Below are 27255 nucleotides of genomic sequence, written 5' to 3'. Positions count from 1 at the left end.
GCTGAAGGGGAAGCATTTACCTAAGGAGTTATGGGGTGAAGCAGTGTCTACTGCTACTTACACATTGAACAGATGCCCTACAAAGAGATTGAAGGGTATCACACCAGAAGAATGTTGGTCAGGACACAAGCCAAATGTGAATCATATGAGAGTGTTTGGTTCACTAGTTTTCAAACACACACCAGATCAATTGAGAAAGAAGCTGGATGATAAGTCAACAATGATGATATTGGCTGGTTATCACTCAACTGGAGGTTACAAACTCTATGATCCAATCAACAACAATGTGGTGATCAGTAGAGATGTAATAATTGATGAGCTTAAGGAATGGGACTGGAACACTAATGACAGAAAGAAGTCAACTAGTGTGATGATTGAAGAGATTAGTGAAGAACAAGTAAATCAACTAGTTCCTGAGGTGAGAAGATCAAACAGGCCTAGAGTTCTACCAGCAAGATTACAAGAATGTGAAATGAACTCAGATGGTCAAGTGAATAATGATGGTGAGTTGATCCATTTAGCATTCATGGCTGAATCTGAACCAATTGATGTGCATAGTGCTCTACAAAGTGAAAGGTGGAGATGTGCTATGAAAGAAGAATTGGATTTAATTGAAAGCAATCAAACATGGGAGCTGGTGGATCTTCCACAGAGAAAGAAAGCAATGGATGTAAAATGGGTTTACAAGCTGAAAGTGAACTCAAAGGGTGAGATAACCAGATACAAAGCAAGGCTAGTGGCAAAGGGATTTCTTCAGAAAGAAGGTATTGACTATGATGAGGTGTTTGCACCTGTTACTAGAATGGAAACAATTAGGTTAGTAACTGCTATTGCTAACCTAAATGATTGGCCAATGTATCAAATGGATGTGAAGTCAGCATTTCTGAATGGTCCTATAGAAGAGGAAGTATATGTTGCCCAGCCATCTGGTTATGAAGTGAAAGGTCAAGAGCTTAAGGTGTATAAGCTTAAGAAGGCACTCTATGGTCTGAAACAAGCTCCAAGAGCCTGGAACAAAAGGATTGACAAATTCTTAAATGAAATAGGGTTTAAGAAATGTGTCACAGAACATGGAATGTATGTCAAGAAAGATGCTGCAAAAGGAGTTATTATAATTTGTCTATATGTAGATGATTTGCTTATCACAGGAAGCAATGAATCTTATATTAGTGAATTCAAGGGTGATTTGAAGGAAGAGTTTGAAATGACAGATTTAGGCCTCATGACATATTTTCTAGGCATTGAGTTTCTGAGGAATAAGCAAGGAATCTTAATGCACCAGACTAGATATCCATCAGAGATTTTGAAGAAATTTGAGATGGACAAATGCAATGTTGCATTGTCACCTGCTGAGCCAAGGTCACAGCTAACTAAGTGTGCAGAAGAAGAGGATGTAGACCCTACATTCTATAGAAAGCTGATTGGTTCTCTGAGGTATTTGTGCAATACAAGGCCAGACTTGGCTTACAGTGTAGGGATTGCTAGCAGGTTCATGGAAAGACCTAAAGGTTCACACTTGATTGCAGTGAAAAGAATACTTAGATATGTGAAAGGGACCATAAACTATGGTATTATGTTCCCTGCAAGTGATAGAGGCAAATAATGCAAGCTGATAGGCTACACAGATTCAAATTGGTGTGGTGATCATGAAGATAGAAAATCAACAGCTGGCTATATGTTTTTCTATGGTGGATCACCAATATCATGGTGTTCAAAGAAGGAACCTGTAGTGGCCTTATCCTCATGTGAGGCTGAATACATAGCAGCATCACTCAGCACTTGTCAAGCTATTTGGTTGAAAAACCTAATTGAAGAGATCAGTCAAGACAAGTGTGAGACAGTGACTTTGAAGATTGATAATGTGTCTGCTATCAATCTTGCAAAGAACCCTATTGCTCATGGAAGAAGCAAGCATATAGAGCTGAGGTTCCATTACTTAAGGGAGCAGGTAAGCAATGGTAACTTGGCCTTAATGCACTGCAGAAGTGAAGAGCAAGTTGCAGACTTGTTAACCAAGGCTGTAACAACACAGGTGTTTGAAAAATTGAGAAGTGAAATGGGAATTGAGACAGTGGACAACATGAATTAAGGGGGTGTGTTGAATCTAAGAGGACTCTAGATGGTTAATTCATATTGTGCATAAGCTGACTTGGTGTGCAAGCTAGCAAAAGTGAAAGTGTAACTAATTGCTTCTTAAGCAAGTTAGTTAGTTTGTTAGTGAAGTTTGTTAATAGAGTTTGTTAGATTCAGTTAGTTTTGTTTTACCTATAGGTTGTTAGAGTGTATTAGAGTCAGTTAGGAAGTTGTTAGTTGGTTAGGGCCTAAGAGAATCATCAACCATTGTGATGATCTAGTATAAATAATTGGCTCATGATTAGTGATTGTAATCAACTACTTTTCCCCATTGTGGATGAATAAAACTGATTCTATTTTTCCCTAATCATCATCTTCTTCTTCCTCTGTTAAACAAGTGCTTTTCTTCCTTTCCATTCATTCACCATTGTTGCAGGAACAAGGATTGTAGATCCTGCAGAAACTGAGCTCATTGGCTTGGCCAAAGTGACAGTGCAGCGCGCGCGTGTTTCCTTGATTGCCTGCTTGCTTGCTAGGCCTGTGCAGGCCAAAGTGTGTTAAGCTTAAAGCTTCAGCTGCGCCAACATTTTTGAGGTTATGTGAAACAACTTGTGTAAATAAATAAATTTTATGTATTATTATAAGCTTTTTATGATAATTTATGAGAAAATAACTTATAAACATATAGTGAAAATTTATAAATTAATATAAAAGCTTTTTTTTTATTTGTATAAGTTGAAAATATTACCAATAGACTTTTTACCAAAAATTTTTTTAAAAAATATTACGATGATGTCGTTGCCGCTGTTGAAAGCCAAGATGGATTTGTTTAGGCTTTGTTTGGCAAAAAATAGTTTATGGTTGATAAGCTAGCTGATAGCTTATAGCTGATAGCTTATGGCTGATGGCTGATGATTGATGGTTGATGACTGATAGCTTCTAGCTGATAAGCTGATTGGTAAAATTAGCGGTTCAACTGACTGATAAATGTAAAATGACATAAAAGGACATCTTTAATTCCATAAATTTTTTTATCTAATTAATGTTATTTAAGATACTTAGAATTTAATGTTTTAAGTTTATTTTATTTGTTTTTACAATATTTTAAGTTTATTAATTCAATAAATATATATTTCAAATATTATTTTTGAAAGATATATTTTAAGTTCATTGATTTAGATGGACTTATTTTTAAGGTTATGTGAAACAACTTGTGTAAATAAATAAATTTTATGTATTACTATAAGCTTTTCATGATAATTTATGAGAAAATAACTTATAAACATATAGTGAAAATTTATAAGTTAATATAAAAGCTTTTTTTTTTTATTTGTATAAGTTGAAAATATTACCAATAGACTTTTTACCAAAAAAAATTTTAAAAAATATTACGATGATGCTGTTGCCGCTGTTGAAAGCCAAGATGGATTTGTTTAGGCTTTGTGTGGCAAAAATAGTTTATGAATTATGGCTGATAAGCTAGCTGATAGCTTATGGCTGATGGTTGATGATTGATGGTTGATGACTGATAGCTTCTAGCTGATAAGTTGATTGGTAAAATTAGCGGTTCAACTGACTGATAAATGTAAAATGACATAAAAAGACATCTTTAATTCTATAAATTTTTTTTATCAAATTAATATTATTTAATATACTTAGAATTTAATATTTTAAGTTTATTTTATTTGTTTTTACAATATTTTAAATTTATTAATTCAATAAATATATCTTTCAAATATTATTATTAAACTAATTTTTATTTGCTGAATTTTTTTAAAAACATTATTTTCCTTTGAGTTGTTATACTTTATGAAAAAATAACAACAAAAAAATAACAACAAAATATATTCACAATATAGTATAATGGTTAAATATAGTAAGGTACGTTGTTTCAAAAAAAATTATTGTAAGGTACGTACCTATGAATTGATAAAAAAAATAATATGTTTTAGCCTTCATATTTGAAAATAGATAATAAGGCAACTTTATTTTATTTTTTTTACAATATTTTAAGTTTATTAATTCAATAAATATATCTTTCAAATATTATTATTAAACTAATTTTTATTTGCTGATTTTTTTTTAAAAAAATTATTTTCCTTTGAGTTGATATACTTTATGAAAAAATAACAACAAAATATATTCACAATATAGTATAATGGTTAATTATAGTAAGGTACGTTGTTTCAAAAAAAAATTATAGTAAGGTACGTACCTATGAATTGATATAAATAAAAAAAATATTTTAGCCTTCATATTTGAAAATAGATAATAAGGCAATGTTAAAACATACTATATACATGTGATTTTAAAAGAAGCAACGTTAAAACATGCATTTACTTATTTTATTTTAAATTCTAATGATAATAAATTATAAAGGGTAAATATGGATTTTAGTTAAAATAATAAGGGTAAAAGAGGAAGAAAAAATGAAAAGTTAGAAGCTATAAGCTCAGAAGCTACTTGAAATAGCTTCTGAAAAAGAAGCTATAAGTCAGTAAAATAAGCTAAAAGCTCTTTCTGAAAAGACTATTACCAAACAGGTCTTTTAGCTTATAAGTCATAAGACAAAAGCTAAAAGTTAGCTTTTTGGCTTGACAAACAGACCCTAAATGTCGTGGGACCGACATATTGTTGTTTATGGCATGCGGCCGGAGCTTGTCATTCCAAGCCAGTCAAAATCAATGGATCAAAATATTAGTATGACATTTTTATATTTAAAATTTTGAGTTTGATTTGTATGCATTGTCAGTGTAATATGTTTCTACACGTGCATAATTTAAAGAATGTGATACATCATATGTTTTTAAACACAATGCATGATGTATTGGTATATTATTAGATGCGTATGTAAAATAACTTTACACTGACGGAATATACAAATTAAATTCTTTATATATTATGTTAAATTTATATAAATTCATATTATGTTAAAATGTCAAAATTTTGTCCATTAAAGACTAAAAAAGATATATAAAAATTGTAGGGATAAAAACAAATAATTTATCTTACAGGGACGAAAATTAAAACTCGCCATAAAAATAGAGACTGAAAACATATTTTATGTTATTATTTATGAGTTTAATTGTTGTGCACTATCAGTGTAAATTTTTTTTACACATACATCCAACGATTTGCTGCCACATCATTTAATGAATGTGACACATCATGTGTTTTTAAATACCATACATGATGTGTCGATATATTATTGGACGCATGTGTAAAATAACTTTACACTGACGTTGCATATACGTTAAATTCATTATTTATTACATTATAAATTTTAATTTTGATTCACCGAGTGTGTCAAAAATGTGGTTTTCCGTAGAGATTTGTTCGTGGAAGTGTTTTTATGGAGATTGAACATTTGTTCTCTCCCACAAATGTTTTTGGTTTTCACACTATAATCATACATGAGACATGGCTTGACCCTAAATACAGATACATCTACCACAATTCAAGGACTAATCTCTTCTGTTTCCTAATTAATCTTTTTTTGACTAATCGATGAAAAAGTTAAACATCAATTGTACTTTTTTTTTTTACTAAAAAACATCAATTGTACTTTTGTACTACTTTTATTTATTATAGTAATACTAATATAAATCAATTGTACTTTTGTTTATTGGGTAAATAGTGTTATACCCCGTGCAAAATATGTGAGTTTTGCGTTATCCCTGCAAATTTTTTTTTTGAGATTACCCCCTGCAATGTCAAGATTCCTTGAGTTACCCCCTGGCTCAACAAGTGGACATAATACATGGACGAATCTTGACGTGGCATGACACGTGGAAATTAATTAATTTTTTTATTTATTTTTAAATGTCAACTCAGTAATTATTTATTTTTTAATTAAAAAAATGAAAAAAAAAATTCCCCCATTATATTTTGGCCAAAACAAACATGTACTAAAGAGGAGACAAGTTCATCATTGTTATTTATTTGCCAATCAATTATATCATTATTTTTTTTTTTTTGACAACATTATATCATTAATTTTTAATAGAATAAAAATGGAGAAGTTTCTAAATCTGAACGCAAAAGAATGAAAGAGAGGGAGACGTGTGATTCTTGTTGTAACACCAAAAATAACTCTATTTTGACTTAGTCAAAATTAAGACTAATATATTAATTTTAAAATTCACAAATTAGCTAAATACTTAAAATAAACATGATCTCATCAAATATTAAAATAAAATAAGAAAATGGAATACAAAATAGTTACGGTAGAATTTATTTATCGAATAACAAACCAATAAAATGCATGTATAAAATATTGAGGAGTTACAGACTTACCCACTACCTTGGGTCTTCATCCTATTGAGCCTCGGACCCGATCCAGAACAAAACAAAACATACACTACAACAAAACAAAAAAATCGAACAATGTCACAATTTAGGAAAATGAATGATCTTGGGATAGATAAAGTTTTAGTAACAGGAAACTATAATAGCATCGAGACTATTTCTAACTTGATTCAGCGCATTTGTGACCTAAAGAACAAAAACTGGCAAGTTCAGACCAACCTTATTTGGCGTGAGACAATAGATCAACTGTTGGCTAGCTAATTTTAGCATAACCTTAAAGTCTTTTGATTTGGAAGTTTTGGAGTGTCCTCCTAAAGACCTTCAAAGACTCATTTTTTATGACATGTCTAGTGCTTGTATGTCTGAGAATGTTCGTTTAGCTATGCAATTTTTTCTTTTCTTCGGTTTTGCTCTTTTGTATAAAAAAAAGTTTAGTAAAACATTCATCCATTTAAAATTATGAATTTTGTTAATGGAAACTATGTTGAATGCTACTACTTCCGTCTCCAAATATAAGATTTATTGGAAAAAATTATGGAGATTAAAAAAGTGAATTGTAGTATTAATTTGTTGACAATTAATATTATTTTTACAACTTTATCTTTCAAGAGAGATAATGAGTTAATATATTTTTAGAGTATTTATTACATATTATAAAATCTGGATAGATCTATATATCCGTGAAGTTGTTTAGAGATAATGAGTATGAAAATGACACCTACAACAAAGGTGGAGGAAGGAGACAAGAAATAATGGTAGAATAGTACCTTTGAATTGAACACATTCACATTATTCTATTCTATTGTTTTTTTTTTTGGTTACAATACATTATTCTATTCTAACACCAATTTGTTTTGGAGTTGTGTTATTTGAACAACAATTTAGGTGACAACTTTTGGGACAACAATAAATTTACAAATGAAAGTAGGTGTTGACACAAAAATCAAAGCAATAGAGAGAGAAAGTAAAAAAATAATGTGAGTATGAGAGAGAAAGTTGTCTTAAAAGTTGTTAAAAAATGGTTGTACAAAAGTTGTCACCTAAATTGTTGTTCAAATAACACAACTCCTTTGTTTTGTTCAATTTTAGACAACAACAACAAATGTTTACATCAATTACGAGATTAAGAGATTGATGTCTGTTTATCTTCTATTTTTATGTGATGTTGTCCCAAGTATGATATCTCATTAGGAAAAAATTCATTTTTTCTTTATCTCAAATTATAAGGAAAAACACAAATTTTTATCTTTTTTTAAGATTTCTTTTTGTTTATTTTCATGAAATATAATGCAAATTGCATTTAATTTACTCTCTTATCTTTTCCATAACCAATATCTAATAAAATTTATTTTTGCATCTTCCCATGCAATTATTTTCAAGAAAAATACAAAGAAACATATTTCAAATTAGGCTTAAATATGAAAACGATCCCTACAATTACGGCTTGTTTTGATTTTAGTCCCTGCAAAAAAAAAATGATTTTAGTCCCTGCAAAATACTAAAACTTTTAAAAAGGTCCTTGAGATGAATTTTTGGCTGACGTGTCAAGTAGTTAACGATTTGGTAGATGCTGACTAGGATTTTTGATGACGTGGAATTAACATGTCATTTTTATTTAAAAATAAAAAAATGGAAAATAACAGATTTTAAAAAAACAAAATAAAGTGAAAAATAGAAATAGAAAATTAATACACTTACAAAAAAAAAGTTAATATATTATTAGATTTAAAAATATATTAAATTTTAAAATTTTTCTATCAAAATAGAAGAAAGAAATCATGCAAAGAAGAAAAACATAGTTTTTGTTCATCTTTTTCAAACCGCATATGGGTTAATTTTATTTTCACAGTAAGAGGTTAATTCAAATTGAAAGTTAGGATAAGAAAGAGTTTCTGTTCATCCTCTACAAATTGTAGAGTTTTTCTTCGTGAGTTCTTCTACTGTTTGTTTTTGTTCATCTTCTACAATTTTGTTTTTGTAATTTTGTTTTCTACTATTGGCTTTGTACATCACCATGGGTATTTGACACCCACACACAAGAAGCTTTTCTGCAACAAAAACTGTAGAAGATGAACCACCTTTGCTACTCCACGTCTTCTTTCTTCTTTGCGTGATATATTCTTCAATCGCAGCTTTGATTCATGAGTCCTAATTTTTGTCCCTTTTTTCTTTGCGTGATTTCTTTCTTCTATTTTGATAAATTATTTACTGTCAAAAATAATATTACTAAACTTTTTAACCTTCAAGAATACGTGTACTTGAAATGCTATAAGCATCTTTAAGTCAAAAAAAAAAAAGTGCACTTCACGATTTTAAGTGTACCGATGATTTAAACCACTAGGTTTAATCTAATGATAAGATATTTGAATAATATGCATGAGGTCAAGTTCGATCCTGATCGTCAATATTGTACTCCCTCCATCCTATTTTATAAGTCTCATTTTGATTAAATGCACTATTCATACATGATCTTATTTGATTTGTTTCGATAAATATTTTTAAAATATCAAATTTCTATAATTTTTACTAATAAAGAATTAAAGATATTCATAATCAAAATTATACATCGACATACGTGCAGTGACAAATAAATTCTTATATTTTGCGACGCACCAAGTAAAACAAAAACAAAAACAAAAGGCGTACCAATGATTTTATATTTAATTATTTTGGGTTTATATATAGTACTAATATATTTGGTCATTAAGAATATTTTTTGTAACCGTTCTTTGCTGACTTTTCATCTCCCCCACCCCCACCCCCCCCTGTCTCTCTCCTCTCTCTCCTCTCTCTCTCTCTCTCTCTCTCTCTCTCTCTCTCTCTCTCTCTCTCTCTCTCTCTCTCTCTCTCTCTCTCTCAACCATTGTCCTCTTCTTCCTTAAAAACTAGCAATACCCTTTTGGGTAATTGACTTTGGTCTTTGATCACAAGTTTAAATACCAACTAAATTTTCATTTTTTAGTTTGATTTTGGTGCAAGCAAAGCATAAAAATGAGTAGAAAGAAAAGGGTATTTTCAATTGATAGTATTGAAGAGGCTGCTGTTGATTTCTTCAACTATCTTATGCAAGAGAAGCCAAAGATTCCATTTTTCATTCCATTTATTTTGATTGCTTGTGCTATTGAGAAATGGGTCTTCTCTTTCTCCACTTGGGTCCCTCTTGCACTTGCTGTTTGGGCCACTATACAGGTTTGTATTCATTACTTTGCAATTTTTTCATCTTAAACTCTATTAATCTTGTTGTATTTATCCTAACCCATGAAGTCTGGACACAATACAGACACTGACACGTGAACACCGATAATAATCTGAAAAATTACATAATTCAATGTAATTATAAGTGTCACTGTCAATTACATATGCATATCCGACACTCTGACACCAAGACACGCCTAGATTAAAATGTATTTACTTTGGTGAGACTTATCTTGTTTGGTCAATTTAGTTCTAAATTAAAATGCCTTCATTTTTGTATGGTCTAATATATTAACAATATTTCATTTCAAGATGATTTTATGAAATTGCAAAATGTTAATCAGGTTCATCAAACCGTTGATATTTGTAGGAATCATAGTTAATGACATTAAGTTGGTAATGATGAGATGCATTTGTAGGAATCATAGTGTCAGGGATGCATCTGATAACATATTTGGACAGAGGAACAAACATGATTAACATTTTGGAATATTAATAAAACGGAGGTACTATGTTGACCTGGAGTAATTTGTTAGCATACAATGTTAATTAATTACCTTGTAGATGTTGTTCTTTATGAATTGTAGTGACTTACTTTTGGAACTTTTAATTACCAATTGGAAAAATAAGTGTTTAATTGAAGGGGGAAAATGACAAAGTTAGTCGTTGTTTTGTGGTATTTGAGCTTGAGATTCCTATTTTTATTTACACCCTTTTGATATATATGTTCAGTTAGCTTCAATTTCAGTGTAATGAAATTGTCCTCTTTATGACCATATATAAAGAAGCACCAAAACAAACACAAAAACTAGACATTTACGAACACGGACACTGGCATATAGACAGGAGTAAGTGTCGTACAGTGTTTGAGATGTGTTGGACACTGGACATACTTTGAATTTGAAATGCCGGTTCTACGTATATAAGAAGTTAATGTGAGATGTTGTTCTTAAATTTCAGTACGGGAGATACCAACGCAAACTACTTGTGGAGGACTTGGATAAGAAATGGAAGCGAATCATATTGAATAACTCGGTATCTTCCCGACCTATTCTTCTTCGACATTGCTAACGTGGCTTTATATATGAAGTTGACTAAAATTTCCTATTCATATAGCCCATCACACCATTGGAGCACTGCGAATGGCTGAATAAATTGTTGACAGAAATCTGGCCCAACTATTTTAACCCTAAGCTTTCATCAAGGTTATCAGCTATAGTTGAGGTAAAATTTCACCGCCTTTGCTTGACTTTATACTTGTTATAGTTATTCTATTTTATTCAGAAGATAAAGAAAATAACACTGAAATTGCATATTAACTTTTATTTATTACAGTTGGAGTACATTTATCTATTCAACATACTTTCAGACATTAACTAAGTTTATTGTTTTTGTTTTGTGTCCCTAGTCACGTTTAAAGCTCCGGAAACCGAGTTTTCTTGTAAGTAAAATCTTTTTTTTTTCCTCCCAAGTTTTATTCAGTATTCCAAAATAGTTTAAACATTTCATAGATGGTGAATGTTTGGTTGACATATACTGAACTAGAAACAATCCTTGTGTGTAGGAAAGAGTTGAGCTGCAGGAGTTTTCACTCGGATCATGCCCTCCTAGCTTGGCGTTGCAAGGGATGCGATGGTCAACTATCGGTGATCAGGTTTTAATTCTCTTCACATTTCAAATATAACTAGTAACTAATATTTTTCGATATTTAATTACAAATGTATTTTTCTTACTTTCTAGTGGTACTTAGGGAGATTAAGAATTGACATATTACAAGATATGAAATTTTGTTAAAGCATTCTGTTTGTAATTTACAGCGAGTCATGCAACTTGGTTTTGATTGGGACACCAATGAAATGAGCATTTTAATACTTGCTAAGCTTTCGAAGCCTTTGATGGGAACTGCACGAATCGTTATTAACAGTCTTCATATCAAGGGAGATGTATGTAATCCAATATTCTTTCCGTTTTTGTTTTTCTAACTTAACAAAAGCTATATAAAGTAGGAGATTATAAAAAAATAAGTTGGTTTGATTTTTCTACCATTCAATTAATTTTGCAGCTTATCTTTACGCCAATTCTTGATGGAAGAGCACTTTTATACTCGTTTGTATCAGCTCCTGAGGTGAGAGTAGGAGTTGCCTTTGGAAGCGGCGGGAGTCAGTCACTTCCAGCTACTGAGTGGCCTGGTGTTTCTTCTTGGCTTGTGCGTTTCGACTATTATCTTCCATGCTCAGCCTTAGCAAATTTCTGATATTTTGTCATTATTTTTTTTTCTTTTCCATTACCAACATATTCTACTTCTTCCCTAAAGGATTCTTTTGTTTCTAGCTGATTTGAAGTTAAAATGCTATGCAGGAAAAGCTTTTTACCGACACCTTGGTTAAAACCATGGTGGAACCTCGACGACGATGTTTTACTTTGCCTGCTGTTGATTTAAGAAAAAAGGCGGTTGGAGGCATCATATATGTTAAAGTGATTTCAGCAAATAAACTTTCTAGGAATTCCTTCAAGGTTTCTAGGAGGCAACAAAATGGATCATCCAATGGATCTTCTGAAGAGAAAGACCTACATACATTTGTAGAGGTAGAAATTGAGGAATTAACGAGGAGAACGGACGTCAGACTAGGTTCAACCCCTAGATGGGATGCACCGTTTAATATGGTTTTGCATGATAATACAGGAAATCTTCGTTTCAATCTTTACGAGTGTATTCCCAACAATGTGAAGTGTGACTATCTAGGAAGTTGTGAAATCAAGGTACTTCCATTGATATTCTCCTTTCGAACTAGCAACAAATGCTTATCAATAACCAATATATACTACTTTCTGCACTGTTTGGATTTGGCTTATTTTTTAGCTTAGGAAAATAGCTTATGCAAATAAATAAACTTTTATGTTAATTCATAAGTTTTCACTAACAAAAATTGTATCTTTATAAGCTGTTTTCTCATAAACTACCTTTAAAAACTTATAATAATACATAAAAGCTTATTTATTTGCATAAGCTGTTTCACATAAGCTCAAAAATAACCCAATCCAAATGGGCTGCTGTTTAAGGTTATACACACTTGTTAAGAAAATCATCGAGTGTTCATGTCTTTGTGCAGTTGAGGCATGTTGAAGATGATTCAACAATAATGTGGGCTGTAGGACCAGATTCCGGGGTTATAGCGAAGCAAGCACAATTTTGTGGAGATGAAATCGAAATGGTTGTCCCATTTGAGGGTGCCAACACCGGAGAGGTACAATATTTTATTATTCATGTAATAAGTAACTTCCCGTGTCCCTCTTGCTTTACACATTTGTAGACACTTTGGTTATCTTATTGCATAATAATTTGTTTCTCAATAAAATTAACGTGGTTCTTTTTTCTTAGGGAATGTTTGCATCGGTTTTGAAGTACTAAGTCTATATTTTGGTATATATTTGAGATTTTTAGAAAATCAAAAGAATAACTTGTTAGATGATCATATAACATTTCTTTTTTGATAAAGATCACATAACATTTCATTCACATTAAATTCATTTTGCTAAACATTTTACAGGTTCCTTAATTTAGAAAAGAAAAATGATTAAATTGAATGTAATCATATGTGTCGGTGTCAGACACTAACACATACCGTACACCACACAGGCCTTCAATCGGAAGTGTCAGTGCTATAGAGCTTTTAATTGCACTATCCCCATTATTTGATTTTACTTTGTCAAAATTATTCCTTGCGCTTGCTAAACTAAACTACTTTTTAAGGTACAATATTTTACCTTTGTGAGTGAAGATAAAATTGGTATTGAATCACAAACTCATTCATTTTACCTCTTCTCTTCATATTTTAGTTGAAGGTGAGCATTGTAGTAAAAGAGTGGCAATTTTCTGATGGAACACATAGCTTGAAGAATCTCCGAAACAACTCTCAGCCGTCACTTAACGGATCATCAAATATTCAGTTAAGAACCGGAAAGAAACTTAACATAACTGTTGTAGAAGGAAAGGATCTTGCTACTGCAAAAGAAAAATCTGGAAAATTTGACCCTTACATCAAATTGCAATATGGAAAGGTCAGTAACACTGTTTATGACACTCTCCTATGTACAAAGGTTTGCTTTATCTAATTTCTGTTGTTAATAATTCTTTTCAGGTTATCCAGAAAACAAAGACTTCTCATACTCCAAATCCTGTTTGGAATCAGGCTTTTGAATTCGACGAGGTTGGTGGTGGTGAATACTTAAAACTAAAAGTATTTACTGAGGAACTTTTTGGAGACGAAAACATTGGTAGTGCACAAGTAAATTTGGAAGGATTGGTTGATGGCTCAGTCAGGGATGTTTGGATCCCTCTTGAAAGAGTGCGATCCGGAGAAATCAGACTTCAAATAGAAGCCGTAAAGGCAGATGACCAAGAAGGATCAATGGTGTGTTTCTTTAGTCAGAAATTAGTGATTCTTGTATTCATTTAGGCTTCATTTGGATACACAACTTAATTAAGCGCTTATAGCATAAGTACTTATCATATAAAAGCTTATGTAGAAGCTATTTCTATAACAAATATAAAATAAGATAAAGTCAAATTGTTTTTATATAAGTGTTATGTTGTTTTCATAAGCTATCATGGAAAGCTTATGGAATCAAGTTGAAAACAACTTATGGACATGTCATAAGCTGTTTACATAAGCTCTGTAAAACAGTCTCACAGTCACAAGTGCTTATGCTAGATCTTATATTTTCATATCATCAATTTACACCATTATGGATGTTTCACTTCTTGGATGTTGATTCTAACATGTTTCACTCTTTTGATAATGACCAGGGTTCAGGTTCAGGAAATGGTTGGATAGAACTTGTTCTGATTGAAGGGAGGGATCTTGTTGCCGCCGATCTCAGAGGTACAAGTGATCCATATGTGAGGGTACACTATGGAAACTTTAAGAAAAGGACAAAGGTTGGTATACTTCATCCTTGGCTTATTTTCTATGAAATTGTGTTAGGATCTAAATAAAGTTCTATTTGTACTACACCATACAAAGTGCTACAGCTGAAAATGACTATAGTTCAGTGTGTTTTATTTAAAAAAATAATCGAAAATGCAATAGTTGAATATTTACCATGTTCATGGTATTAAACTATGCTTAGAACTTAGATACTATGATAGATGATGGATGTTTTGAATTTTATTTTTGTATATTAAGTAATATGACTTTACAAGTCATGTGTAATACTAACACTTCAGATTGAAGATGTATCTGATGTTCGATACATGCCAGTGTCATGTCTGGTATCTGTGTCAGTGCTTCATACACGAAGATTCTATGAGTTTATGTAGACTCTGGAGTTTGATAACACTGCTTAATACTAGCTATGACATTGTTTGGCAGGTTATATACAAAACTCTAAACCCTCAATGGAACCAGACCCTAGAGTTCCCTGATGATGGAAGTCCCCTAATACTATATGTGAAGGACCATAATGCGTTACTACCAACATCAAGTATAGGAGAATGTGTTGTAGAATATCAAAGGTTGCCCCCAAACCAGATGGCTGATAAGTGGATACCTCTTCAAGGTGTGAAAAGGGGTGAAATTCATATTCAAATTACACGAAAAGTACCAGAGATGCAGAAAAGGCATAGTATAGATTCCGAACCTTCTTTGACTAAATTACACCAAATTCCTAGCCAGGTGAGATCTTCCTTAATGTCTGAAAACACTTCTTTTTATTATATATTCTGAGTAGTTATTCAGCTCAAAAGATTAAGTATTGATTATCGCAAAAGCAATGTACATACTTAAGCTGCGAACTTCAATAGTTTGTAGGCAAAATTGCTCCGGACGGTCTGTTTGGTTCGAAGTAAATGGAGGGGATGGGAGGGGAGGTGAGGGAATATTTTTAATTAAATGTGTTTGGTTCAATTTTTAAGAGGGGAGGGGAGGTGAGAGGAGGGGAACAAAATCCCTCCAAAACCCAATTTTTGCTTCCCCCAAATTGGGGGGATTTGGAGGGGAGGGGAGAGAAGATTTGTTATTATGATTTTAATTATATTAACATAATTGTCCTCATAATTATTTTAAAATGCCAAAACTATCCTATTTTTTATGTTCTAACCATTTTTTTTTCAAATCTTTTTGTTACATATACTCAGTATTTTATTTTTCCCGCGTCAAAAAATATACTCAGTATTTTTTTTACCTTGCATAAAAACTTTTGTGCTAATTTCTTATATCCATTTCTTTTTTACGTAAGTTTTTTTATATGTTACATAAACATCTTTTATTTTGTTTTCAAATATGTTCTTGTTACGTACAAGCATGTTGTTTGTTATTTTTTTTTACGCAATTTTCTAACTTTATTTTTTATTTTTCTTAACAAAGTTATTTATGAAGTATATTTTTTTTTTTTACTATATGAAATAAAGTTTTAAAATTATGAAACTATGTTAAGATTACAAAGGATAAAAAAGTAAACTAATTTTAAAATTCCTCCCCTCCCCCTCTGAACCAAACAAATATGTAGTCTAAATCCTTTTCCTCCCCTCCCCTCCCCTCCTTTATTTTGAACCAAACACATAAATAATTAAAACCCCTCCCCTCCCTTTCCCTCCCCTCATTAAAATCACTCCCTTCCCCTCCCTTAGTTTATTGTAATTGACTAGTCTATTCCTTTAACTTCTTTTTTTCCCAACTAGGTCCTTTAAATCTCAAAACGTGCACACCGTTGTTATTTCTTACAATTTATGTTACAAAAATACTCTCGTAGCTATTACTGATCTGATGTGGATTAGACGGTGCTGATGTGGCAAGGTCAACTGGTTTTTCGGTAAAAAATTAGTAATAATTTTATTAAAGCAATAAATTTTTAAGTTCCCAAATATTCTTAATCTTCAACCAATTACCATGTCAACACCGTCTAGTACATGTTAGACCACTAACGGCCACATAAGCATTTTTTTAGTGGAAAATTGCAAAAAGGGCAACATTGTGTACATTTTGAGACTTAAAAGACTTAGTTGGAGAAAAAACTTAAAGGACTAATCCTTTACAATAAAATAACTTAAAAGACTGCAAGAGAAGTTTTACCTACTTTATCATTTTCACGTTGTTATTCTAATTTCTAACATAGTATGTAAATTGAACTTTATCAGATAAAACAGATGATGATCAAGTTCAGGTCACTAATTGAAGATGGAAATCTTGAAGCACTCTCTACAATATTGAGTGAGCTAGAAACTCTTGAAGATACACAAGAAGGATATGTAGCTCAGCTTGAGACCGAGCAAATGCTTCTTCTCAGCAAAATCAAGGAACTTGGCCAAGAGATTATTAATTCTTCTCCTTCATTAAGCAGAAGATTTTCTGAGAGTACCAACTGACCCTTTTATGAGTTTAATAACTATACATCGACGCTGTAAATAGGTTTACTCAGACATCAAATTATATTTTGCTATCTTTCCACGTACATTGCTACTTAAAACATGATTACACTGACAAAATGGTAAAATATAATTGATGTCTATGTAAAGTTTGTCTACGCTGTCAGTGCAAAATTATTAAGCTCTTAATTATTGCGAGCATATTTTGTAGATTTTTGTTTGACTAGTTTGTTTTCTTATACCACAGCTTATAGTTTGTATATGGTTATTTCTTCATTTTTTTCGCTCTAGTGAAGTACCTTAGGAGCTGCTGTATTTAAACTCACGCAGTAAGTTATGTTTTGTGATTCCAAATTTCTGTGAACTTCAATTGTAAAATAAAAATAAGGTTTGATACTATTATTATACGTCAAGATGAAAGATTAAATGCAGTTCTGGTCCTCCAAATTTTATATTTGCTCGATATTGACCTTTAAAGTTTCAATTGTTCGATTATAACCCCGCAAGTCTTACAATATTGATAGTATTGACCTCTAAAGTGGCTAAGCTTACTTGTGTTTTAACGTATCATACGAAGATTAAAGGGGATCTTCTATATATAGTTGGAGACGTGGTGGGTCAGATAAAAAAATATTGTAGACGTAATTTTTATGTATCATCTATATATAAGTCAACAACGTTGAAGTTTCATCATAACTTTTTCGCTACAATATTTGAAAATTTAGGTATATCGTTTAAGCCATGTTTCTGCTGGCATCATAGCTTTATATACTATTTTGTGTTGTCGCTATTATGTATAATCGGGAGATGATCCTCTCCATTGTAAATTGGATCCGTTTTTTTTTTTAACAAGCCAAAATAAATTGGATCCAGTTAAATTCCAATCACAAATTTATTTTGGTTGAAACATGACCATGTTATATGACCATGTTATAAAAAAAGGATATCAAAGGCTAAAATTGGATGAGGATATGTTCTCTGTATCATCTATAAGCCATCAACTTTGAAGCTTCATCATAATTTTCACGTGATAATAATTGAAAATTTTGTTATATCGTTATGTTTCTGTTAACATAATTTTTATGTATCATCTATAAGTCATCAACCTTGAAGCTTCATCATAACTTTCATGCTATAATGATTGAAAATTTTGTTATATCGTTCAAACCATGTTTCTGCTAACACCATAGCTTTGGATACTATTATGTGTGGTCTGTCACTATTTGAAGAAACAATTTGCCACGATTCACATCCTTTTTGCGTTAAGATTAGAGAATCATTATCCATTACACCCACTTGGATTCATTATCCATTATACATCTTATAGTATTTTGTACTCTTAACTATGAACAAATTTAGAAAAAAACTTGATACAAACACAAAGTCTAAAGTATCATAATTCAAGACGGATGATACATTTGACACATAAGAGAGAGGGACTGATCTGTATCCTCTCCAATTTTTTTATTGTGTTTTCTCTCTTTTTCTTAATCCAATAATTGACAAATAATAAAGAATGGAAAAAAACTAATATTTCTCGTTTATCAACCATTGGACTATGAAAATGAGAGAAAACATGAGAGCAAAATTGGATATGATCCAAATTCGAGAGGGGCCAAATTTTGTTTTTGTTTTTCTTTTGATGTTTTCTCTTCCCCTCTCCCATGAATCTTTTATACCCCCAATATTCCAATTTTGCCCTTGCAGAAAAATTCGGTTCGTAGAAACCAAATTTCTTCTAGTGCAAATTCAGAGTAAATTTCGATTTTTAGAAACCGAAATTTGTTTTCAAGGCAAAAAAAAACTTCGGTTTCTACGAACCGAAGTTTTTTCAAGGGCAAAATTGGAAATTCAGGGATAAAAGATTCATGGGGTGGGGAGAGAAAATATCTTTTCTTTTTTAAAAATCCAAACAGCAAAATTCTCACGAAAAGAAAACCTTATCCAACATTTTGTTTTCCACTTCACATCATCAATATCATCTCCTTCACTTCACCTCCCTAATATTTTCCTTATTCAAATTCTGCAACTTTCTTCAAACATTAAAAACATCAAAATGCAACAACAACAACATTAACTAAAACAACAACAATGGCATTCACAAACAACAACATTAAACTATCATCATCAGAATTTCCATTCAACAATTCATCATCATCATCACAATTCTCACTCATCACTCTTTCTCGCTCCTCTTTCAATCTCTTTCTCTCTCATCCCAAATCCTCATTTCCTACAATCACTTTCTCATCTCTCAAAACAACCCATCATTCATCTCCCAACCCAACACCTCCATGGCTCACCAAAACAACCGATTCTCCCAAAAGGGTATCTGAAACTACCATCAAAGAAGAATCTTCTCATTTCCAACCTGATAAACCCAAAACCCCGGTCGAAAGAATCGTTTTTCGGTTAAGAAACTTAGGTTTAGTAGAAGATGATGAACAACAACAACAAAAACAAGAACAAGAAAAAGAAGTAGAAGAAGCTAAATTGAGTGCATTAACTGTTACTGGAGATGAGAAATTGAGTGAATTGTTGAAGAGAAAATGGGTTCGTCCTGATGTTTTATTGGATGATGATGGTGATGAAGAGGAGAAGATGGTGGTTCCATGGAAGAGAGAGGAAGAAAGAGAAATAGGTGGTGGTGGTAGTGGTGGTGGTGAAATTGAAGAAGAGGGGTTTAAGAAGAGGACATTAAAGGCTCCATCTTTGGCTGATTTGACACTTGAAGATGAATTGTTGAGGAGGTTAAGGAGAGAGGGTATGCGTGTTAGAGAGAGGGTTAATGTACCTAAAGCTGGACTTACACAAGAGGTTATGGAGAAGATTCATGAAAGGTGGAGGAGAGAAGAGTTGGTTAGGCTTAAGTTTCATGAGGAACTTGCTAAGAATATGAGGATTGCTCATGAGATTGTTGAGGTCTCTTTCTTTGCCCTTGCTTTATATGTAGTTTTGCTTACTTTATATGTAGTACTAACACTTCAGATTGAAAGCGTGTTTGTTGTATGTATCTGACACGTAATAGTGTCTGACACCGATTCTATTTTCTCAAATTACTACTGGTGTTGACTTGTTAGGGTAGTGTCCATGTTATTGCTTCATAGCTTTGCTTACGTTATATGTAGCACTAACACTTCAGATTGAAAGCGTGTTGGTTGTATGTATCTGACACGTAATAGTGTCTGACACCGATTCTATTTTCTCAAATTACTTACTGGTGTTGACTTGTTAGGGTAGTGTCCATGTTATTGCTTCATAGCTTTGCTTACGTTATATGTAGCACTAACACTTCAGATTGAAAGCGTGTTGGTTGTATGTATCTGACACGTAATAGTGTCAGACACCGATTCTATTTTCTCAAATTACTACTGGTGTTGACATGTTAGGGTAGTGTCCATGTTAGTGCTTCATAGCTTTGATTACGTTATATGTAGCACTAACACTTCAGATTGAAAGCGTGTTGGTTGTATGTATCTGACACGTAATAGTGTCTGACACTGATTGTATTTTATCAAATTACTATTGGTGTTGACATGTTAGGGTAGTGTCCATGTTAGTGCTTCATAGCTTTGCTTAAGTTATATGTAGCACTAACACTTTAGATTGAAAGCGTGTTTGTTGTATGTATCTGACACGTAATAGTGTCTGACACCGATTCTATTTTCTCAAAATTATTACTGGTGTTGACATGTTAGGGTAGTGTTTGCGTTAGTGCTTCATAGCTTACTTTACATTCCTTTATTTCACTTGACAAGGGTGTCTTTAGCTATAGTTTAGTTAAGCGCTTATTCAATATGGATATGATATTCTAGAGAGATTAATTAAGTGTTTGTATGGATAGCTTAATTTAGTGCTTGTTTGGATAAATTATTGAAATAAGCTGGAAACAAATTATTTAGGACTAACACTTCAGATCAATGTTCGACATCAATTTTATTTTCTGAAATTACTAACTCTTTGCATTTCTTTATTTCACTTGACAAGGGTCTTAGGCTATAGTTTAATGCAGTATGATATTCTAGAGACCTTAATTAAGTACCTGCTCATCTGCTTGGTATGGAGAGATGGAGAGTTATAAGTTAGTGCTTGTTTGGATAGATTATTGAAATAAGATGAAACAACTTATAGACTTTTAGTAAATTATTTTGTTTATAGGTGTACTAAAAAACTAATATAAGATATGTCATTTGATTAGGCCAAATAACTTCTCTCAGATGCTCCTTAAATGTATGCATGCATGTGTGACATGAGTAATTGCATAATTGCTTTAGTTAGGTGTTGTTCTTGTTTTGGTGGATCTCATGTGTTGTGTAACTTGTGTTGCATTTAAAACAAGTAAGCATTCTCACTTTGAAACAGTGGGCATGTCGTCTCATAACTTTTGTGTTAGTGCTTAGGGTTTAAGATGATTTCACATACACTTCTAATTATATTTTTCAATTTTTTTTTTTGTTTTACAGATTAAGATGGGAATTCCATGTTAATTAGATGACTAGTAGCATTTGATCATGTGTATAAATATAATGACTTATTTGTAAGTTAACACCATTAGTATCCCGTTAACAGAACTGTCCTTTGTTACAGTGCAAACTTGCGGCAGTCTATACATGTGTTGCCATGGCAAATTCGCAACTCCTCGCACGGGGAAATTGGTTCCTCCAGCTCTGTGACTGAGAAATTGAGAAAGGGTCAACTCCTAATCAATTTCACCATCGTCCTCTTTTTATATTGAGAAAAATTATTCCACTCTTGTCTCTATTTAAGGCCTTAAGGGATGGTTGCTCACACTTTCGCATCCCTGTGTCCTCTTACACCTTTTATTTCCTTCTGTATTTGCTTTTAATCAATCACTGAATAGTAGCACATATATACTTAGGGATTGGAGAATCAATATTGCTCTGATTTTAGTAGCTAGAGTGAATGATGACAAAGGAGAAGATACACATCTTCTAGTTCTAGAGGCGGGATGTAGGTGCATACACTGGTCACTGGCGCTGGAGCGGTAAATCACAGTGGACAAAGATTACATTGTCAGTGCACTTGTGCTGTAATGGAATAAATCAAAGTTGTTAAGAAATAAACCATTAACGGTTTAGCCTAACACCGTTAGTTTAGAGGGGAGGTGAGTGTTTTTTAAAAAGCTAGAGGGGGAATGTGTGATGTTTAATGAACCCTCAGGGGAGGTTAGAGCAATTTTCCCTTTAATTTAAAATATCAATTCTATCTTTTGATTTTAGGATTTGTGTTTCCATACTAATTTATGCGTTGTATTACAGCTACACTGTGTCCTATGATTTTTAAAACCTGTTTATTCCCATGTTCGTGTTGGGTCATTTGTGTTTAGTGTTATATCTGTGCTTCTTAATGTACACTCGTCACGCTCACCAGTCAAATTAGAATTTAGAAGTCATTGCTGCTATATGAAAATAAGAGAGACGATTGTGCAGAGTACATTCATATATGATCTCATGCTGCTTGTATGTTGAATGTTGTTATAATGTTATTTACTTTTGGCGTCGAATTGAAGAATATGTCAACTGACCTGTTGTAGTGTGCAGCGCCGAACAGGAGGATTGGTTACATGGAGAGCGGGAAGTGTTATGATGGTGTATCGTGGTAAAAATTATCAAGGTCCTGCTTCCCCGAAGGAACTCGATGTAGAGGAAGGTGATGGATTTCTTGTGCCGGATGTCTCGTCAGGAAGTTTGTCAACAATAAAGGACAGTGATGCAACCACATTCCTCGCAAATAGTGAGTCAGTTAGGAGGAACAACAAACAGCGAGAGAACTTGACAGAAGAGGAAATAGAGTACAATGCACTTCTTGATGGTTTAGGTCCTCGATTTGTTGAATGGTGGGGTACAGGAATACCTCCTGTTGATGCTGATTTACTTCCACGTGTCGTTCCTGGTTATAAAACACCTTATAGGCTTCTACCTGTTGGAATGCGTTCTCGACTAACAAGTGCAGAGTTGACTGATTTGAGGAAAATTGCAAAGTCACTTCCTTCTCATTTTGCCTTAGGTAAAGTTCATCCGCTGCAATGTTTTATTAAACCTATTTTCCTTTCTTACTTAATAACTTTTTTCATGTACTTTATGAAGGGAGAAATAGAAATCACCAAGGCCTAGCATGCGCTATTCTTAAGCTTTGGGAGAAGAGTTTAATTGCAAAGATTGCTGTTAAACCCGGTATCCAGAATACAAACAATAAACTAATGGCCGATGAGCTTAGTGTATGGTTTTGTAATTTGGAAATTATTTGCTAAAGCTTTTTTATTTTAATAATCATATTGTTTTTGCTAAGACATGGTAAAGACTAGAACAATGAACGAGGCAATAAACGTGATTTCTCTTTTCTGTTACGGCGCAGACATTAACAGGAGGTACCTTGCTGCTAAGGAATAAATTTTACATTGTTATATATCGTGGGAAGGACTTTGTTCCAACAACTGTGGCTGCAGTTTTAGCTGAAAGACAAGAATTGACAAAACAAGTACAGGATGTTGAAGAGACGGTGCGGTGCAAAACTGTTGTTGCAACTCCATCTGGACAAGGTGAAGCAACAGCACCGGCAGGATCTTTAGCAGAGTTCTATGAGGCCCAGGCTCGTTGGGGAAGGGACGTATCTACCGAAGAACGGGAGAGGATGATAGAAGAAGCTACCAAAGCCAAGAATGTTAAACTTGTCAAACAAATTGAACACAAACTCTCTCTTGTAAGTATCTACATGTTTTACGAAGATATGTTTCGCGTATTGTTTTTTATTAAAAGAAACTGAGACTTAATTGGTCGTACATTACCAATGTTGTCAATTGCGCATCACGGAAATAGTAGTTTGTTTAGATTACTCTACACTACTATGCTATAGCTGTCAATTGACAACACTTTGTACTTAATAGCGTATTGCGGAACGATAACAATTTGTTCATATTCTGCTATAGTGCTACAGCGCTTCTATAGCCGCTATATATATAAAACCCATTTCTACAATATATGCATATATGAATGCCAATTAAATAACCATGTTTTTATATTTGCTACTCTAACGTGTGAATAGGCCGGGACGAAAAAGCTTCGAGCAGAAAAGCTGTTAGCCAAAATAGAATCATCCATGGTTCCAGCTGGTCCTGATTATGACCAGGAAATAATCACAGATGAAGAACGTGTTGTGTTCCGCAGGATTGGTTTAAGAATGAAGCCATACTTACCACTTGGTGAGTAATTATATACTTAAAGGAAGTTGCTTTAGTCCAACCATGCAATATTAACATCTTATATGATATAATCTTCAGGTATACGTGGTGTTTTTGATGGTGTCATTGAGAACATGCATTTGCATTGGAAACACCGAGAACTTGTAAAATTGATAACAAAACAAAAGACTCTTGCTTTCGTCGAAGACACGGCAAGGTTACTGGAATATGAGAGTGGTGGAATTCTCGTGGCAATAGAGAAAGTTTCTAAAGAATTTGCTCTTATTTATTATCGTGGCAAAAATTATAAGCGGCCCATTACTTTAAGGCCAAGAAACCTTCTAACAAAGGCAAAGGCATTGAAGCGTTCTGTAGCCATGCAACGGCATGAGGTAACTTGTTTTCTATTTGACAAATTGCTTATCCTTTTTATCTCTTGTATGTCTGTGACGTAAAATTTTATCTTTCATGAACTTTGCAGGCTCTGAGTAACCATATTACAGAATTGGAAACAACAATTGAACAAATGAAACAAGAACTTGTAAGTATCAACTTCAATATGTGAAATCATCAAGTGGTTCCAAAATTTGTTTTGAATGGATTCATATCTGATTATCTTATGCCCTTAATTCCCGCCTCTTCCTTTTCCCAATTTTAACATTTATATCTTTCTAGAATTTGACAATGCTCATATAATTGTGAAGATAATATCTACACTTGACCGATTAACATGTCAACATTATGTTTTCTCTAAGGTCACTATATCAGCTTGTCAAACTTATTCTTTTAAAAATGATTTAGGGTCTATCTGAAGATGAGTGGAGCATGACGGAAGGGAATGAAAATCAAGAATTTGATCAAGTAAGATACCCCTCTTCTCTCCTTATTTTTATCTACTTTATTATGAAACTACTATAGTTTCACCCAATTTAATAATTTCCTCGTTATTATAGTTCAGTTTCGCATAGAAAAGAAACTGTAGAGAGTCTTACATTTGATGAGATATAAGTATAACTTACACAAGTGTTTGTAGATGGTAGACATCTCTCATCTTACTAGTCAGTTTTGTAGTGTTGAGCTAGGCACAATCCAATTTCTAAGAGAAACCTTGGGTGGTATTTTTTGGAATATGACGTAGAAATTGTAAATTACACTCCCATCAATGCACTTGAGAGATGTAAATTTCACTATCCTCTTCACTTAGTTTAAAAATTGCTTTTTTGGCGTAAATGTACCCTCTGCGCACAACTGCTGAGACTAATCCCTCGCCTTGTTGTGGTTCCCCTCGTAGATAGATGAATGTATTTTATTTTATTTTTTTGTTCTAAAGAGCCTAGCGACAAAACTCAGTGCTGAGAATTGGGGAATTGCGGGTTCGAACCCGTGCCCCAGCATATCACTTTAGACCATTTTAATGTAAATGAACTTTATATCCTCTTTTCTCGTTGTATTTTTGACATTGTTGAAAGCTAATTTTGAATCCAAGTTTTAAAGTGGATCAGTAAGTGTTGTGTATGACTCAGTTAATGAACCGTAGCATACTAGTATCTAAATACAAGTTGTATAGTGTATACTATTATTAACTTCAATTATAATAAATGGATAAATTGATTAAATTCATTACTTCAAGGTAAATGATATTTGGAAAAAAAATTGTATCTCTAAACCTTCATGATAGGTTTCGTATAAGCATCTCACTTCGTTTCTTAATGGAGGGAGGGAAATATAATTTTAAAACTAAAAGGGGAAGATAATGTAATTTAAATTAAACACCTCTTAGGGTATGAGACTATTCATGATATATACTTATCAACTAAAAGGGGGTAAGGAGGAGAAACATTGATATAAAGAAAATTTAAACAAAAATAGTTTTTCATTAATTTGTCGAGTGGTTATTTTCAGAGTGAAGATGATGAAGATTCTGATGGTTTTGATGTTGAGGAAGACACGGATTGGGATGATGACGAGGACCCTGAGGTTTCCGAACTCCACATCGACGAGCATCCTTGAAGACTGGTTGCCATATTTTTGTCGAAGTTTCATGATGACAGCTGCAATTTCCTGCAGCTAGATAGGTATCAATTTTGTTATTTAATTTTGATCACATAGCTCATAAGTTTTCAAAAGTTTACAATATACAATAGTTAAGGGAAAAATGATCTCTTCGGCTATGTGATTCCGATGCTTTAGGGTATCCAAAACGCAGGCTGAGTTTCAGCAACTTGAGTCGTTCTTCTTCTATTTGCACATTCTTAGAGCTGAAAATATGGAGTGTGATTAATTCAGAGTTCTACAAAGACGTGCCTACAGCAGCAAAAAATCGTCACCGATTACCTTATTGCCCCGGGCTTTCATTTGAATGACACTTAATCTTTCACTGTTTTTTTTTTTTTTTTTTTTTGAAATAGTAACATAGGATGCTAGCTGAATTTTGAGTAGCATGATGGACAAACACTATGCTGTATACTGGACTCTGCCTGTCATTGTTATTGACATGATTATTGTAAATTTTTCTTCACATTGTAATAGGCTATACTCATTTAGGTAGTTCAAAACTGGTAAAGGATGTTGCACTCCTGTTCTTACTGTTGTGACATTATTTTGGCTTAATGAGATGTACCATAAATGTGGAGTAAACAATAAATATAGTATGATGTATTGCCATAAGAGGCACGGTCTTGCACACCTTGTTCACTTCTCTTCTGTAATTATTTGATTCAATGTGAAAATTGGTTTTCTATATAGAAAGGACAATTAATTTTTTGGTAAATTAAAGCATCATCCGCGTGCAACTGTAGAGACTAATCCCGAGATAAGATTATATGTAGTAACTGCGTCACGCAATTACTCACCATAACCGTCCGATCTGGAACCAACAGTTAAGATTGTTTATATTTACTTTTGTTCATATGTAATATGTAATATAAACTGTCCGATTTAAAATCAATGGCGGCGATTCAAAATTGTGTGAAAATATGTGTGCTAATCTTTCAGCAGGCAATCCAAGTCCAGATAGCTGAAATAACATTTTATGTTATGCCATGAAATAACTATGTATGTACTTTCAATTGCACTACAGTTTTTGAAGTACAAGAGATCAGCCACAATGAATAATGGT

At 32.8% G+C, this 27255-nt stretch overlaps 2 protein-coding genes across 3 annotated transcripts; both read left to right on the top strand.

Moving 5' to 3' along the window:
* Positions 1 to 9073: 9073 nt before the first annotated feature.
* LOC123883525 (synaptotagmin-5) lies at positions 9074 to 17370 on the top strand. The gene is made up of 14 exons (XM_045932363.1): positions 9074 to 9570; positions 10537 to 10611; positions 10693 to 10800; positions 10985 to 11017; positions 11141 to 11230; positions 11394 to 11519; positions 11639 to 11782; positions 11935 to 12336; positions 12687 to 12821; positions 13414 to 13635; positions 13716 to 13988; positions 14384 to 14515; positions 14949 to 15251; positions 16712 to 17370. The coding sequence occupies exons 1-14, from the start codon at positions 9373 to 9375 to the stop codon at positions 16937 to 16939; spliced, it is 2469 nt and encodes an 822-aa protein (XP_045788319.1). The 5' UTR covers positions 9074 to 9372; the 3' UTR covers positions 16940 to 17370.
* A 1460-nt stretch (positions 17371 to 18830) lies between these two features.
* On the top strand, positions 18831 to 26781 carry LOC123883989 (CRM-domain containing factor CFM3, chloroplastic/mitochondrial). Of its 2 annotated transcripts, XR_006800612.1 has the most exons (10): positions 18831 to 19861; positions 22501 to 22966; positions 23047 to 23177; positions 23315 to 23659; positions 24002 to 24158; positions 24237 to 24529; positions 24619 to 24678; positions 24939 to 24998; positions 26040 to 26212; positions 26328 to 26781. XR_006800612.1 is itself a non-coding variant. In XM_045932956.1 (9 exons), exons 1-9 carry the CDS (start codon positions 19031 to 19033, stop codon positions 26145 to 26147), a joined length of 2451 nt encoding a protein of 816 aa, XP_045788912.1. In that variant the 5' UTR covers positions 18831 to 19030; the 3' UTR covers positions 26148 to 26781. The 2 variants fall into 2 exon arrangements, 1 of the variants encoding a protein (XP_045788912.1); XM_045932956.1 differs by having other exon boundaries at positions 26040 to 26781.
* Positions 26782 to 27255: the final 474 nt, after the last annotated feature.

The sequence above is a fragment of the Trifolium pratense genome, linkage group LG5, assembly GCF_020283565.1.
Source record: "Trifolium pratense cultivar HEN17-A07 linkage group LG5, ARS_RC_1.1, whole genome shotgun sequence".
Taxonomy (NCBI): Eukaryota; Viridiplantae; Streptophyta; class Magnoliopsida; order Fabales; family Fabaceae; genus Trifolium; species Trifolium pratense.
Note: the sequence above shows the minus strand (reverse complement) of the source record. Positions and strands in the feature narration are given on the sequence as shown.

What these genes read in the sequence shown, in the direction of transcription:
- LOC123883525 (XM_045932363.1), top strand. Translation starts at nt 9,373, where the DNA reads ATGAGTAGAAAGAAAAGGGTATTTTCAATTGATAGTATTGAAGAGGCT. An exon ending in GTCTTCATATCAAGGGAGAT is followed by an intron (nt 11,520 to 11,638) that starts GTATGTAATCCA and finishes TTAATTTTGCAG; the next exon opens with CTTATCTTTACGCCAATTCT. An exon ending in ATGACCAAGAAGGATCAATG is followed by an intron (nt 13,989 to 14,383) that starts GTGTGTTTCTTT and finishes GATAATGACCAG; the next exon opens with GGTTCAGGTTCAGGAAATGG.
- LOC123883989 (XM_045932956.1), top strand. Translation starts at nt 19,031, where the DNA reads ATGGCATTCACAAACAACAACATTAAACTATCATCATCAGAATTTCCA. An exon ending in TCCTTCTCATTTTGCCTTAG is followed by an intron (nt 22,967 to 23,046) that starts GTAAAGTTCATC and finishes TACTTTATGAAG; the next exon opens with GGAGAAATAGAAATCACCAA. An exon ending in GAAGCCATACTTACCACTTG is followed by an intron (nt 24,159 to 24,236) that starts GTGAGTAATTAT and finishes TATAATCTTCAG; the next exon opens with GTATACGTGGTGTTTTTGAT.